Genomic DNA, 16,709 nt, shown 5'->3' on the forward strand with positions numbered 1-16,709 from the left:
GCCTCCCAAAGTGCTGGGATTACAGGCGTGAGCCACCGCGCCCGGCGGTCTTGATCTCTTGACCTCATGATCCACCTGCCTTGACCTCCCGAAGTGCTAGATTACAGGCATGAGCCACCGTGCCCCACCTAGACTTTAATTTTTAACTCTATTGGCCAGGCGTGGTGGCTCACACCTGTAATCCTGGCACTTTGGGAGTCCAAAGTGGGCGGATCACCTGAGGTCAGGTGTCCAGCCTCAGTAACATGGTGAAACCCTGTCTTTATTAAAAATACAAAAAAAATAGCTGGGAGTGATGGTGGGCACCTGTAATCCCAGCTACTCAGGAGGCTGAGGCAGGAGAATCACTTGAACCTGGGAGGCGGAGGTTGCAGTGAGCTGAGATTGTGCCACTGCACTCCAGCCTGGGCAAGAGCAAGACTCTGTCTCAAAAAAAATTTTTTTTTAATTCTTTAACCAAAAACAATATTTTCTTATTAAAAGTATCTCAGCTCTGCTACATACTAGTGGTATAATCTTACACAAATTAAATTGAGTTTTCTCCTATGTAAAGTGAGGTTAATGATACTTTTCTCCCAAGACTGTTAAAAGTATTAAATAAGATGATAAACATAAAGCCTTTAGCATATTTTTGGCACATTATAATTGCCTAATAAGTGGTGGCAACTATTAAATACTTGGAAAGAAATAACACTTGTCATAATTGCCCTTGTCCTCAGTAATAAGCCTTGTTTAGGAGGGGGAAAATTTCAACTTAGTCATGTTTTTTCAGTACTAGTTACAATGTTGAAAAGTTGAAACCAGCCAAGCTGCCCAGTTGTTTCAGGAAGCAGCCAGATAAAACTTCTGTTTTTGTTTTGTGAGACAGGGTCTCACTTTGTTGCCCAGGCTGAAGTACAGTGCCACAATCTTGATTCACTGCAGCCTTGGCCTCCCAGGCTCAAGCTATCCTCTCACTTCAGCCTCCCAAGTACCTGGAACTACAGGCACATGCCACAATGCCTGGCTGATTTTTGTATTTTTTTTGTCGAGATGGGGTTTCACCATGTCTACAAAACACACACACACACACACACACACACACACACACTCTCTCACACACTCACTCACACACACTCTGCTTCTGTTCCTATATAGCTCATAGGAAGTTTTGTTAGTTAATAGGGTAAGTGCTTCCCTCTTTGTAGTCAGATCACTGTGCTTTAAAGTCACTTGGAGATGGACTTGGAGACAAGATGTGCAGCAAAGTATAATTAGCGTTTCTAGTGGCTCCTTATGAGCTTGTGCCTATCAATGACCCAGCCATCTTGTTTCCAGTTGGAAAGAGTCCCATCACCTGATCACCGTCGGAGAAGCTACCGAGACTTGGACAAGCCCCGTCGCTCTCCCACACTGCGCTACAGAAGGAGTAGGAGCCGGTCTCCCAGAAGGTAAAGCCTTAGTCGTTGGCCTTTTCCCAGGACATTTTGGCACTATAGCCTAGAAGTTTGGATTTTAGAAAAGGAAAAATAACAGCCTATGGAGAATGTTTGCCCAGTATATTAGTTATCTGTTATTGCAACAACCACCTATAAAACCTCATTGGCAGACAACAATAACCGTTTGTTTTGTTCAGAAGTCTGTGGTCAGTGAATTTAAGCAGTGCTTGGATAGGCAATTTTTGAAGTACCTGTTTTGTTGTTAGCTGTCTGCTGGCTGCTATAGGATCACCTTAGCTAGGATGACGGGGGAAGTTTCTCTTCTCTTTATCATCCTCCAGCAGGAAAAGATGGGCATCTTTTCACGGTACTGGCAGAACTCAAGAGCAAACAAACCCAGTCATGCAGATGTTTTTCTTGTATCTGCTTTTATCACATTTGCAAATATCCCGTTGGTCAAAGCAAGTCATGTGGCCAGTCCTAAAGTTAGAATGGGAGTGTGCTAGTGTTACATGACAAAAGACATGGATACAGAGAAGGGTGATACAGAGAAGGGTGAAGAATAAAATTGGGGCCGTTTTTGCAATCTGCAACATCCAGTGCGCCAACCTAGGCTTTCTTCTTCCTCTCTTTATAGGCGAAGCCGATCTCCCAAAAGGAGAAGGTAGGCCTTCAGTCATTTTGATAAAGGACAGGGCTTTGGGGAGTGAGGGTGGTATTGGTATTCTATTTATATTGCTAACCAGATCTGGTAGTCTGACCAGTCTTTTCTACAGCCCCTCCCCCCGTCGAGAAAGGCATCGGAGCAAGAGTCCAAGACGTCACCGCAGCAGGTCCCGAGATCGGCGGCACAGATCCCGTTCCAAGTCCCCAGGTAGAGCATTTGGGCCTTTTGCCACAAGTTCTCTTAACAAAAGAAATGTAAAAGGAGCAGTTAGCCTCCTACAGTACAGGAGTGCCTGACTGTACTGCCTAGCAGAAAAGGAAATGGACATAGAATTTGAAAATTAAGGTTCACAGCTTGTCACTTTTATAAGCTTTGCTGATAAGGTTTGCTTCTGTTTTTTCATGTGAAATTACAGGAATAAGATCTAACATAGTAATGAAAACCCAATATAATGTTTGTGAAATAAGCCATAAAGCCCTTGAATGTATTTGTATTTGAACTGGTTTCATGACTACTTTCTTTGCTCCCTCTTCCTTCACTAACTTCACTAATTCAGAGAGTTGCTACCACTAAGAGGTGTCCCCTGCATAGGCCAAAAAAATAACAAGCCAATGGCAGACATTAGAGAGTTAAGAATGGCAGTTTAATAAGAATTGAAGGGTAGGATCTCATACAGTGGCCCTTTCTTCCTCAGGTCATCACCGTCACAGACACAGGAGCCACTCAAAGTCTCCTGAAAGGTAATGAATTGACCTCTATTTTAACTTTATTCAGAAATAAAAGTCCCAATTATAACTAATTGGACCTGAAATTTTGTTTTGTTGGGGCATATTAGGAATTCTTAATTGCAAGATGAAATTGGTCTATTGCTTTGAGAATTACTGGGGTTAGATTCCCTTTTTTTTTGAGACGGTTTCGCATTTGTTGCCCAGGCTGGAGTGCAATGGCGTGAACTTGGCTTACTGCAACCTCCGTCTCCTGGGTTCAAGCAAGATACCCATTTTGTTTTGTTTTACAGGATTGCAGCTTTGGATAATGGATGAACTTTGGTCTTAGAAGGCATGGAGTTTAGTCCCAACTTTTATTTATTTTATTTTTATTATTTTATTCATTATCCTTCTGTATTTTATTTTTATTATCATTTTATTCATTATCCTTCTGTATCTAGAATAGTCCCAACTTTTAAAACTTAACAGTTGTTAGCTGGGCATGGTGGCGCGTGCCTGTAGTCCCAGCTACTCGGGAGGCTGAGGCAGGAGAATTGCCTGAACCCAGGAGACGGAGGTTGCGGTGAGCCGAGATCGCGCCATTGCACTCCAGCCTGGGTAACAAGAGCGAAACTCCGTCTCAAAAAAAAAAAAAAAAAAGATTTCATTAGAAACCCCCATGTGCCACATACTTTTGGGTGCACTCTTAACCTCTGAGAGGTGATTTCCTCAATGGTAAAATTTGGATAGTAATGCCTGATTCAAGAGTGTTGCTCCGAATCAAAAAAACACCAAGTAGTTTAATGAATATGGATTGTTAGCTCCATCCCCATTAGTGTCAGCACGCCAAGGTTCTTCTCAGGAGTCCTTGCCCAGATCCTTAATGTAATTATTTATATGTGTTGCCATTTCAGGTCTAAGAAGAGCCACAAGAAGAGCCGGAGAGGGAATGAGTAATGGACTCGGTTTGGTTGTAGTCCACATGGCCTCCTGTGGATATGAGGATATCTGTCTATGTGGAAGGCTTAAGAACTCCCCAGGCAGCTACAAGAATATTTTAATTTTTTCTTATAAAGTTTCTCAACCTTTATTTTTAATGAAGGAGGTGCTGAGTTTTGTATCTCTTTTTAATCATCATTAACATCAGTTTTTGACCCAAGTAACCTTGACTTTATTCAGATTTACAAGGGTAGAAAGGATCTGTAGGTTGAGGATATTAATGACAAGGAAAGGATATGGCCACCTGATGACCCTTCCCCTTTTTATTAAACCAGACACATCTGTTTCCCATTTCTCTGTCATTTAGTTTTTGGTTTGCTGTGGTTGGAACTGCTTTGAGAATCCTGGGATTTGTGCTGCTGCTATTATTCAAAGATATGAGTAAAACATAGTAGCTCCTAACATTTTTCCAGCAGCAGCAAGTGGTGGTAAACATGAAAACTGGTTAGCAGTTTTGAAAGAACAGAATGCATTCAAATGTAAGGCTTCTTCTGGATCATTAAAGCCAGTTTCATCGAACAGTTCAACAGAGTGGTACTTAATACCCCTTATACAGCCCATTTTTTCATAGTTCCATTGGTTCTTGCCCACAAACTTGAAATCCAGGTTAAGCTATCCAGCCTGTCATATAAGCATTGACATTATACAGGACTAGTCGTTAGCAGTAGGGTAACAGGATTGAAAAAGATTTGATGCAGAGCAAAGTATCTAATACTAGTCATGGTTTTGATCTAAATTGCTAGACAAGAGTGCCATTTACAAAGTCAGAAAATACAGCAGGAAGAGAAGCTTTTAGAGGGGCAGAGAATTAGAGGATTGTGCTAGTAATGAAAGTGATGCATTCAGTTTAACAAGTTTGAGACAGCTATGGTATAGCTTAAAAAAAAAGCCCATAAAGTTGGAGATAGGGACCAGAGTTTAACATAGTGGTATAGGCCAGAATTGACAATATTTTAAGTAATTGTGGAATCTGTCATTAAGACTGCCAAGAGAGTGTTTATATCAGAAAAGCACACAAGAGAACCATAGGCAACACTGGTGACAGGAAGAAGTACTGGAATGACCCATTCAGAAAGACAGGAGAATTAGGAGAGAGTAGGTGAAGGAAGCTAAGGGTCAAGAATGCAGAAGCAAAGTTAGGACTAAAAAGTCGCCACGGACATTGATAATCAAGAGATGAGATATTTGCTAGAAGAATTCCTTTTACCAGTACTTAACTCCCTTAAAAAAAAGTGACTGACTTCCTGCAACTGTAGTCCCAGCAGGAACTGTGAAAACCAGCTGTCCTACAGGATCCAGTTTTTCTTGGGAAGTTATATCTGGTCATAGGTAAACATTCAATGCATTCTATTGCCTGCTCTTGAACTGAAAGACTTCTGCAGCAATATTAAAGCTTTTTTAAATATTATTTGAGCTTTCATATTCAGTGATTCATAACATCTGAGTTAGTAAAAGTCTGAAAGAGCTCTTATGGTTTCTGATACAACTATATAGGACTACCTTTTAAAATTAAATATAGCCATCTCTACGTAAATGCTTTACAGTATCCTAGCAGTTATTTCTTTATCAAAGTGATTTAGATAGAAATGTCTTTTGGCTAAATGACCATGGAACAACCAAGCTGTCATCTAGTACACTCTTAAAACTTTAAATTAGGCTGGGTGCAGTGGCTCACACCTGTAATCCCAGTACTTTGGGAGGCCGAAGCGGGCGGATCACAAGGTCAGAAGATCAAGACCATCCTGGCCAACACAGTGAAACCCCGTCTCTACTAAATACAAAAAATTAGCTGGGCTTGGTGGCGCCTGCCTGTAATCCCAGCTACTTGGGAGGCTGAGGCAAGGGAATTGTTTGAACCCAGGAAGCAGAGGTTGCAGTGAGCCAAGATCACACCACTGCACTACAGCCTGGCAACAAACCAAGACTCCATATCAAAAATAAAACTTTATCTTAAAATATCATTTAAAGTAAAAATAAACCAACACACAAAGATGCAACAAATTTTAGTAAAAGAAATAAATCTCCCTAAATATTAAATAAAATATACTTGTTTAGACATACGGTAAAATGTGAGGTACCACAGCCAACCAATAGCAGGAAGGAGAATGTCCCTACTCTTTAATTAGGAAGTAAGAGTAAAACTTGTTGAATATCTCTAGATGTCATTTTGATAAAATTACACAGGAGATGGAGCTTAAGGACAAACCTTGCTGTAAGGCTATTTCTGTCATCTATGTGCTTGCCTATGAACGAAGCATTTTAAACTTTTTGACTACAGCATACATTTAAAAAGTTATTTTGCATCTTACCTCTGTATACACATATCTATATTCTGTACTAAGACAAATTTAAGGAAAGAATTATGCAAAGTGAATTCTCGTATTTCCTACTCGGTAACAGTTTTTAATATTGGATGCAAATATTAACTTAATTACATCCAATATTAATATTGGATGCAAATATTAATTTATTGCATCCAAAACTTAATTGATTGTACTTCCAATAATTTGAAATATACCGCCTTAAAAGCTTTGCCATAGGGCACAATCACTTTTTAATACTAAGAAATTAAGGGAAATGTGTTCCAAGGGGCAGAAGAAATAATGGATTTGGTGAGAGGGTTCCAATATAACAACCCAACTTAAAAGTTCATTCCTCTAACCTCTCTTCCTGTTACTCTTAAGTAGACTGACTGAAGTTTAAGCATTATTTAGAAAATTGTCACAGATTGCCCACTCCCTCGAACAGGTTAATTTGAAATTCTCCACAGACCCAAAAAAGACAACAGACTTAAACACACATACACATACACACACACACACACACACACACACACACACACACACACGTTCAAAAGTGATTAAGAGATGGAAAATAAGATCGGTGGAGTTTAAAGGCCTTATTAGAAACCACAAAACAGCACAGAGAAAATAGGCTGGAAGAAATAAAAAATGGAAAATAAAGAGAAATATGTAGAGAAATATTCTAATGATTTAAAATAATTAAATGGGGTCAGGATGGTTTCAGATCTTATAAAAAGAAGGCAATGAAGCAAAAGGCTCCAAAGGCTTGAGAAAAAGTGTGCCAGAAAGTTTCTACTTTGCCAAAGTTGTCTTAAAATACAAAGGCTATAGATGTTCTCAAGTTTGTAAGAACTTAGAAGTACAAATCATGAGCCTCTGGGAAAAAAACTGCCCAATAATGAAATTCAACTAAAGAAGAAATGAATCAAATTAAGAACTTAAGAAAGAATCAGTAAAAGGAATGTTAGTAAACATGTCAGAAATTTTAAAAATAACAGGCAATTATTATAAGGTCAAAGTTAAATATTATGAACACTGTGTCTATACAGAAATAAAAGTATGCAGGTTTCATCTTTCATAGCAGGACTCTCATTAAAAGATACATGAAACTAGAAAAAAATAGCGTTGTTATTGTTTTCCATAACTGTCCTTAGTTTTAGGAGGAATCTTACAAGACTAGATTCTCTTGTGGGGAAAAAAGTAAGTTGAGCATTTCTTGTTTCACACTTGTTTTCCTTTTAATTTGCTACATTTACAAAATACAGCATATGAGCCCATTTTCGTAAAACTATTTGTATATATGTGTCTATATGATTAAGGGATGGTTGGAATGAATGAAGTTCACCAGGTAGTACTTCTTTCTGGCTGATGAACTTTTGAGTGATTTTTATACTTTGTACTTTTACATAATGCTTATTTTCTTTTTGCAATAAACATGTTAATTTTTACAAAGCAAAAAATGGGTTGCTGATAGTTAAAAGCTTTCTTATAAGCATACCAACACATTTTACATATTGTTTGCTGGAAGTACAAATTGATAACCACTTTTATGAAGGGCAGTTTGGCAATTTGTAGCAGGAACTTTAGAACTTTTGATCCTTTTACCCAGTAATCCCACTTACAGGAATTCACCCTAATAGAATAATTACATGTACACACAAATAGCTTTATCCCATCATTTTACGTTACATATATATGAGAAAAACTGGGAACAGCAAAAATGTCCATTTGTAGGGGATATAAACAAATATATTACACAGTACATCATAAATATTTATATTTTTAATAATCCTAATGTCAAGGGAAAATAATCTCCATATTATTAAACAAAACATTTAAAAACAATTTGGTCTTAAATGTGTGTGTTCTCCCTGTATAAGATTGATAATTTTCTACTTAACTGCTTTACAATAAATGTGAACTCAACTGACTTTGCAAACTTAAAATGTGAGCTTCTACTGTATCAATTTTAAACTATATTCTCTTTTTCAACTTAGAACAGTTTTGCCAATTGTTGAACACTGCCCCTACTGAAGGAGAGGCAAATGAGATGCTGAAAACTAGTATCTATAACACCATCACAACAGTAAAATCTAGGTTATTGGTTACTAGGTTGTCAGTTAATAGCTTCTGCCAAGTGGTATTATATTGCCTTCCTTAAGAAAGGCTGAGGGGTTGGGGCATTCTCTGTTATTGCTAGTTGTTTTCTTTTTAATGAATATTTCAAATACTATCCTTCCTTGGTATCTGGTGGAGGACTAGTTCCAGGACCTCCCGCAGATACACCAAAATCTGAGGACGCTGAAGTCCCTGATACAAAAGTGTAGTCTGCATATAACCTATGCACATCCTTCTTTATACTTTAAATCATTTCTAGATTACATATAATGCCTCATACAATGTAAATTCTGTAAGAAAAGTTGTTGCATTGTTTAGGGAATAACAAAAAACTGTGCAAGTTCAATACAGACACAATTTTTTTTTTGTATCTGCAATCCATGGTTAGTTAAATCCACAGATGCAAACCCCAAGGATATGGAGGACCTACTGTATGTACAAAAGTAAAGAGAGTAATAAACACCCCTGTTATACATCATTACCTGTTCTCCAAGACGTGGAAGGATGTGAAGTATTGAATGTTAATTTAAATCTTGAATGCTCCAAGTCATTTTAACATAAATGCATAGTTGGGTCAGGTATCTTCTTAAAACAAATGATCTAAATCCACCACTTAAACAGGATTCTGAAGGATGCTGAAGCTTTAATCAGAAAAAAAATAGTAAATATACCTGACTTTAACTCAGGGCTATAAATACGGCACGAATACCCTCAACCTCTTGCAATAGGTTTCAAATATCTTTCCATGCTGTGAAATATGGCAAGGGCCCAAGCAGTCTCTTATTTAAGTAATGTGTATCACAGGGAGCAAAGCAAAGATAATACACTGTCCCTAAAATACATTTTTACCTACTTATTCTGCACATTTCCAAATAGATCTATAGCATCATTTAGCTTAAGACCCCAGGTAACTGGATGGGCTAATTAAGGGCCCAGAGAAAATTACCTCACCTCACTGCTAAAACAGCTGAAAAATTATGCCACCACCAACTCGAGTCTGAATCCCAATACCCAATAATAATTAATCCCAAGTATTACTAGAAAACAATTATCATCTTGGCAAGTGTGCTTACCAGGTGGAAGTATAGGATTCAAAATGAACAGAGTCTGGGCCAAGAGTGGTGGCTCATGCCTGTAATCCCAGCACTCTGGGAGGCAGGTGGATCACCTGAGGTCAGGAGTTCGAGACCAGCCTGACTAACATGCTGAAACCCTGTCTCTACCAAGAATATAAAATTTAGCTGGGCGTGGTGGTGTGTGCCTGTAGTCCCATGTATTCAGAAGGCTGAGGCAGGAGAATCGCTCAAACCCAGGAGGTGGAGGTTGCAGTGAGCCAAGATCCCACCACTGCATTGCAGCCTGGGTGACAGAGACGCTGTCTCAAAAAAAAAAAAAAAAAAGACTTACCTTCCCTCCACTCTAATTGCAATATTAGTCTCCGTGTTTTAAAACTCTCTTCCCAAAGACGTTTCAATTCAGACTGCAGCATATAAGTATGCTTTTTGGAATTTATCACTTTGCGTTTCAGTTTTCACTTTCAAAGATAAAATGGAGATGGCTTCTGCTTCTATCAACCTCATATGGGTGTTGTGAAAATCCAACCAAATAGGACATAAAATGATACTTGAATCTCTAAAACTAAAATCTGTGATTTAGAATGCTCTATTCACTGAAATTAAAACAAATCTTGTTACACTGTATTTCCATCATCTATACAACGATGAATTAACCAAATGTGACTCTTGTCAAAAAGATTTATTAACTTAAAATAGAAGTACTTCAAATACAGACAAAATCAACTTTCCGTTCAAGTTTGAATGTTCAATATACAAGTATGGAAAAGAAAAAAAATCTGAATCTTCATGTTGTAATTTTATTTTATTTTTTTACCTTTTAAAAAGTTTTTGGCACTACAAGGTTCTGTAAAGAATAGAAGTGACAAATTTAAAACACATGAAATTCTTTCCTAACTCTTAAGAACAATATATAAAGTCTGAAGCAACCAAAGTATGAATACAGCTAATAGAAAATAAAGAATGTAATTTTTTAAATTCTCTCTTTATACAATTCATCAAGGTTAAACAAAACATAAAATTCCCTTAAAAATAGGGTAATAAAATAGATGAAATTTGTATCACTCATTTTGGTGATACCAGTAAAAACTATAGTTCATATTTATATACAAATAATACAGTCTGTAAAAACAGTCTTAGAATTTAAATAAGCTATCTAAATGTGTTAAAATTTAAATCAGGACCTGATTTGTTTTGCTTTCCATTAAATGTCACTTTTTCTGCTGAATGTAACTGACATTGAGGTACGGATACCCTTGAGACAGCAGGATTGGCTGGTTGCTGTGCATCGGTAGACCAGCTGAAAGAAAATGGACTCGCATTACTCCGACACGTTTCCTCTTGGTGGGTGGGGACAACGCTCTCTACACCGACGGGTGGCACATCTGTCTGTTGGATACAACACAGACAGGAAACTGAAAGGCTTGTGCCTGTTTATCTGACAACACCTTAGAATTAACTTTTAACTAGCTTTTTTTTTTCTCTTTATATACTAGGAGGAGATGAAGCATGCCAAAACATTTGAGAGGGTGGGGAGAAAAAGGAAGATGGAAGGAAATATGTGTATGTGAAAAAAGGAGAGGACACGAAAGATGGAGAGGAAGAATCAAAGGGAAAAAACTCACTCGAGAGGAGCCACGGACTTTCCCCTCCTTAAAGGGCTTATGACTAATAGTAATTTCCCTTATCCCCAGTTATTTGCTCAAGAGAAGAACCCAACTATAGACAAGGCACTGCCACTCTATACTAAAGGGATGCCTTAGTAGTAAATGGGTGGTTTAAGAAGCTTAAATAGGCCAGGCACAGTGGCTTACGGCTGTAATCCCAGCACTTTGGGAGGCTGAGGCAGGCAGATAATGAGTTCAGGAGTTCAAGACTGGCCTGACCAACATGGTGAAACCCCCGTCTCTACTAAAAATACAAAAATTAGCCAGGCATGGTGGTGTATGCCTATAATTCCAGCTACTCAGGAGGCTGAGGCAAGAGAATCATTTGAACCCAGGAGGCAGAGGTTACAGTGAGCTGAAATCGCACCACTGGACTCCAGCCTGGAGGTCAGAGCAAGAACTCCGCCTTTAAAAAAAAAAAAAGAAGGCTTAAATATAACAAGCCTGAGACCATACCAGGTACCTCCCCTTTAAGTTATCATTTCATTCACTCGGCATTTCCTGAGTGCCTGTTTTAACTTCTTAAACTCCTCATTTAACTATACTGACTCTGATCCCAAGTATTCTGAAATAGGTTAACAAGGAGCTGAAGGCCAGACTCAGACAATGCCTATAAGAACAAATACTTCTGAAGCAAGTAGGTTAGATAAAATGCTCCAAGTTTCTAGGAATTCTTAGTTTATAATATTCATTACCCAGTCAAAGCCATTACTAGTACTACAATAGCACCAGCAGAGCATAACAAATTTAAATGTCATTCAAGTCCTAACATTTACTAAATAAATCTGATTATGTCTTCGTTCCCTTAAAAACCTTTCAACAGGCCAGGCGCGGTGGCTCAAGCTGTAATCCCAGGACTTTGGTAGGCCAAGGCAGGCGGATCACGAGGTCTAGACCAGCCTGGCCAAATGGTGAAGCCCCGTCTCTACTAAAACTACAAAGACTACAGGCCTGGTAGTGGGCGCCTGTAGTCCTAGTTACTTGGGAGGCTGAGGCAGGAGAATCGCTGAACCTGGGGAGGCAGTGCCACTGCACTCCAGCCTGGGCAACAGAGCAAGACTCCATCATTAGATCCCCATTGCTCAGTAAACCAAGTCCAAACTCCATAATATGGTCAAAGCCTACTCTCTCTAGTCTTATCATCAACTTTCTCATATACCTCCATCCTCTAGCCCTATTATTTTCTGTCCTTCATCATGCCAGGCAAACTCAGTGACTACACATATTAATCCCTCAGCTAAGCATACTCTTCCTCCTCTCTAATCGCTAGGCAAAAAAACATTTCTGCATCTCTTTCAAGATCTAGCTCAACTGTCAAAATCTTGTGATTATTAATAATCTCATATCCATATCCCATTTGGATTTGCTAAGGCAATGTTAACTGATTCATCTGAACTCCTTTTCTATTTAACATGTCTGGTTTTCCTAAGAAAATGTGCATCAAGTGATGGAGCTTTTGTTTTACTCTTGCTTGAGCAACAAGCACCTAGCAGGGTCTGACATACAGTATGATCTCTCAGTAAATATTTACTGAATTCATGAATTTTCACTCCCAGATCCTGGCCTTCACTAAGGCTCTCTATCCCAGAATAAAACCCACCCAAACATGTTAACTTATTTGTAAGCAATGGTACCTTGAGTATAGAAAGGTTTGTTGGGCTGAAATCGGGCATTTCCCTGATGCATGAAGTTTTGATGCAAACCATAAGGCCACGAAGCTGGGACAAGGGGGAAATGGGGACGTGGTGCATGTTCCCAAGGAATTGGAGGAGTCAGTCCTCGAAAGCCTGGCTCTGCATTTCAACAAGAAAGGAAAAAGACATTTAAAAACATTAGTTCGTTCATTGAAATATCCCTTCATTCCACAAAGATATATTCAGTACCTACCATTGGATAAGAACTATGCTAAATGCAGAGAATACCAAACAAATTTTTTTTTTTGAGACAAAGTCTCACTCTGTCGCACCGGTTGGAGTGCAGTGGCATGATCTCAGCTCCCTGCAACCTCCGTCTCCTTGGTTCAAGCAAGAATAAAAGCATTGTTATTTGCTCAAATTATTCATAAGTGACATACAAGAAGATATATATACAATAATATCTAATAATTGCTGGAACAGGCAAAATGTTCTGTAGAGAGGGCTAACCCAGTCTTTGAAGGTTAAAGACGGTCTTCCTAAGATGATTGACTAAAATGAGTTTTTTTAAAAAAGGAAAAATTTAGGCAAAATGCAGGAGGGGGGAGCATTTTAGAGAGGAGTTTCATGTATAAAACCCTGAAAGCACAGCAAGTTGCAGAATAATCCACAATTGGGACAGGTAGGTGGGGATACACATTTCAAAAAACCTTAGAATATATCATGCGAAGGAACTTTAGATTTTATCCTAAAGACAGTGCCAACTATCCCAGAATCAATTATATCCTGGCCTAGAAGGAGATCCTATTAGAAGCTTGAGGCATTGGGGTGTAATGGTTGAGAACTTTGGCTTTGAGGCCAAACACGTCTAAGCTCAAATCTCATTTCCTAAAACTACTAAGGTTCCATTTTGAACCTCAGATTGTTATGAGGTTTAAATTGGATAACCAAAAGAAAGTAGCTTGTACAAGATCTAGCATATAGGTAGTTACTCAAAAAATACAAGGCCTATAATTTTTATGTCCAACTATCCCCCAAAATCTTTCCATTTCCCTTTAAAATATATCTTTAAGTACCTTTTTTGAAGTACAGTAACCAGTTTATCTTCTAGATCATTTCTGGTGGCTTTTCTCATTCAAAGTCACAATGTGCTAGGGAATAACTAAAAGACGCTGCCCTTACTCACTAAACTTCCTAGCAGAAGCTCGAATTAGGAAGTACGGGATAGGAAAGAGTAGGCCGCAAAAAACTAAAGCCCATGTGAACTGCATTTTTGTAAGCTGAATTGTCTCAGGAGGTAAGCAAAACAGCTAGATCACTGTGAGTTCATAAAGCCAAGTTACAACTAAGGGCTGAAGCTGAAGTACTCGGGGTTTACAAAAATAAATGAAACTGGGTATACCCAGAATTAGGTCAAAACCAATGAGAAATGATGTTTTAACATAAAAGGGTATTTTTAAAGGATATATTCCAATTACCTTGGAAGTTTTTCATAACCCAAAATTTCCTTAAAATGAGCAATACAATCTCATTAATTTCAAAAATAGGGGGGAAAACTCACATAATCTCCTTCTCTAATATAACTATGATTATTATTATTTTAATATATTTCCATTTAGTCCTTCGGCTTTTTTTTTTTTTGAAAGAGTTTGCTCTTGTTACCCAGGCTGGAGTATAATGGTGCAATCTTGGCTCACAGAAACCTCTGCCTCCTGGTTCAAGCGATTCTCCTACCTCAGCTACCCAAGTAGCTGGGGTTACAGGCATGTGCCACCATGCCCCGCTAATTTTGTATTTTTAGTAGAAACAAGGTTTCTCCATGTTGATGAGGCTGGTCTCGAACTTCCAACCTCAGATGATCTGTCTGGCTCAGCCTCCCAAAATGTTGGGATTACAGGTGTGAGCCACCCTGCCTGGCCCCTAGTCCTTCCACTTTTAACACAGTGTAACTGTGGATGAAATATTAATTACGAATTGGGTATCTATACAACAAATAATATTTATTAATAGCTTATTAGAAATATTATAAAAAGGATTGGCTGGTCCAAGTGCAGTGGTGTTTACAACTAATTGATCACAACCAGGTACAGACTTCTTTGTTCCTTCTCCACTCCCACTGCTTCACTTGACTAGCCTTAAAAAAAATAAATAAAAATTAAAAATAAAAAAAGAAATATTATAAAAAGGATTAATATATCTAACACAGCAGGCTACTAAAGAGAAAACTAAACACGTTACTAGAGAGAAAAAGACAGACAAAAAAAATTAATTTTTGCCTCTATTAGTTCAGTCTAATGGGTTATGCAGATGAGTAAACAGACAAGTTCAACACAGTAAGACAAACGTAATGATATGGATATTAAGGAAATAAGGAGGACTTCCTGAAGAAAGAGATTTAAATTTAAATATGGAGGATAAGTGAGTTAGCCAAGCTTTGAGGCAGCATAGAAGGACGTGTGAGTGAGCAGCGGAGGTGACAGAGAGGACATTCTAAGCAGAAGGAACAACTTAGATACATCACCAGGGTTAAGAGACAGTACAGTATGTTTGTGGAACATTAATTAGTTCATTGTGACAAAAACACTGAGAGTAATTAGCGGCAGGGAAAAGGAAGAATTTTGGTCAAAGGGCGAAACACTGGGTCTGTCTTCATGGTTATATAACTCAGTGACTATCACAGTGCCTGCCACGGCATATACACAATAAACGTGTAAAATGATATATGAGAAGGACACATGAGAAGAACCACGTGTGCCATATATCTTTTCATCTTAGAAATCTAATTAAGTTTCCATATTCTGGCATTTTTGCTCAGCAAAATACCTTATTTGTATTGTTCCAAAAAAAGTTGGAGACAGCAAAATAATGGATACTGGCCACAATTATCAATGGCAGCTAAGGCTACTAAGTAAAAATTGATGAACATAATGCATAAAAGAGGCTGATAAAACCTAATTCACAAATCAATCTTAAGTCACTAAAATAGTTATAACCAGACAGCAAGTTCCTTCAAAAGTGAAAAAACTGGAAATACATGGGACCCACCAAGCAGTATTCTTACCAACAGAAAGAGCCTGAATCTAACCCAGTCTCTGAATCTAAATCCCAGTTTACAGGAAATACAGGGACAGAGGTACACATTAAATGATGCCACAAAGATATAAGCAGCCAACTCCAGAATATGGGAAATCCTACAGTCCCTTCAAAAAATACTTAATATTGGAAAGAATATAGAAGCAGCAACTGCTCTAAAGGACAGTTAAGAGTTATAAAAATCAAATACGCAGTTTGAATCTTTATTCAAATAAATCAGTAAGAATAACACTTTTTTAGGCTGGGCATGGGGGCTCACACCTGTAATCCCAGCACTTTGGGAGGCAGAGGCGGGCGGATCACAAGGTCAAGAGATTAAGACCAACCTGGCCAACAGGGTGAAACCCTGTCTCTATTAAAAATACAAAAATTAGCTGGGCATGGTGGCAAGCACCTACAGTCTCAGCTACTCGGGAGGCTGAGCCAGGAGAATCACTTGAACCCGGAGACAGAGGTTGTAGTGAGCCGAGATTGCGCCACTGCACTCCAGCTTGGCAACTGAGAGAGACTCCTTCTCAAAAAAAAAAAAACCAAACAACAAAAAAAAAACTTTTTAGACCAACAGGAAAAAATGAACAAGGACTAGATATTAGATGATACTAGGTGTGGTAATGACCTGATGTTTTTTTAAATGCTAAAACCAAAGTTAAAAAGCAAATTTGATCCAATGTCTGAGATTTTATCAGTCAAGACAAAATTATTATTATATATATTTTTTGAGGCAGAGTCTTGCTGTCACCCAGGCTGGAGTGCAGTGGTGCAATCTTGGCTCACTGCAACCTCCGCCTCCTGGGTCCAAGTAATTCTCCTGTCTCAGCCTCCTGAGTAGCTGAGATTACAGGTGCCTTTCACCACGCCCAGCTAATTTTTGTATTTTTAGTAGAGACAGGGTTTCACCATGTTGGCCAGGCTGTTCTCAAACTCCTGACCACAAGTAATCTGCCCACATCAGCCTCCCAGAGTGCTGGGATTACACACATGAACCACCATTCCCGGCCAAAGCCAATTTTTTTTTTTTTTTTTTTTTTTT

General features: G+C 38.5%; 2 protein-coding genes across 3 annotated transcripts in view; one reads left to right on the top strand and one right to left on the bottom strand.

Annotated features, from left to right (window-relative positions):
* The window catches only part of PRPF38A (pre-mRNA processing factor 38A), a 14,093-nt gene extending 9,414 nt beyond the window's left edge, over positions 1-4,679 (top strand). The window contains exons 6-10 of one of the 2 annotated variants that reach the window (XM_017548805.2): positions 1,318-1,430; positions 2,056-2,082; positions 2,195-2,292; positions 2,780-2,825; positions 3,707-4,679. In XM_017548805.2, coding sequence (XP_017404294.1) covers positions 1,318-1,430; positions 2,056-2,082; positions 2,195-2,292; positions 2,780-2,825; positions 3,707-3,749 — 327 coding nt within the window. In that variant the 3' untranslated portion in view covers positions 3,750-4,679. Of the gene's footprint in view, positions 1-1,317; positions 1,431-2,055; positions 2,083-2,173; positions 2,293-2,779; positions 2,826-3,706 lie in introns of both variants that reach the window. The other variant, XM_017548804.2, reaches the window with a different exon arrangement.
* A 5,269-nt stretch (positions 4,680-9,948) lies between these two features.
* Positions 9,949-16,709, bottom strand: part of TUT4 (terminal uridylyl transferase 4) — a 136,337-nt gene continuing 129,576 nt past the window's right edge. Inside the window, exons 29-30 of the mRNA XM_017548794.2 lie at positions 12,587-12,753; positions 9,949-10,674 (exon numbers count right to left, since the gene is read on the bottom strand). Of these exons, the coding sequence (XP_017404283.2) occupies positions 10,607-10,674; positions 12,587-12,753 (235 nt within the window). The 3' untranslated portion in view covers positions 9,949-10,606. The remainder of the gene's footprint in view (positions 10,675-12,586; positions 12,754-16,709) is intronic.

Source organism: Cebus imitator, unplaced genomic scaffold, assembly GCF_001604975.1.
Source record: "Cebus imitator isolate Cc_AM_T3 unplaced genomic scaffold, Cebus_imitator-1.0 Scaffold214, whole genome shotgun sequence".
In the NCBI taxonomy this organism is placed as follows: Eukaryota; Metazoa; Chordata; class Mammalia; order Primates; family Cebidae; genus Cebus; species Cebus imitator.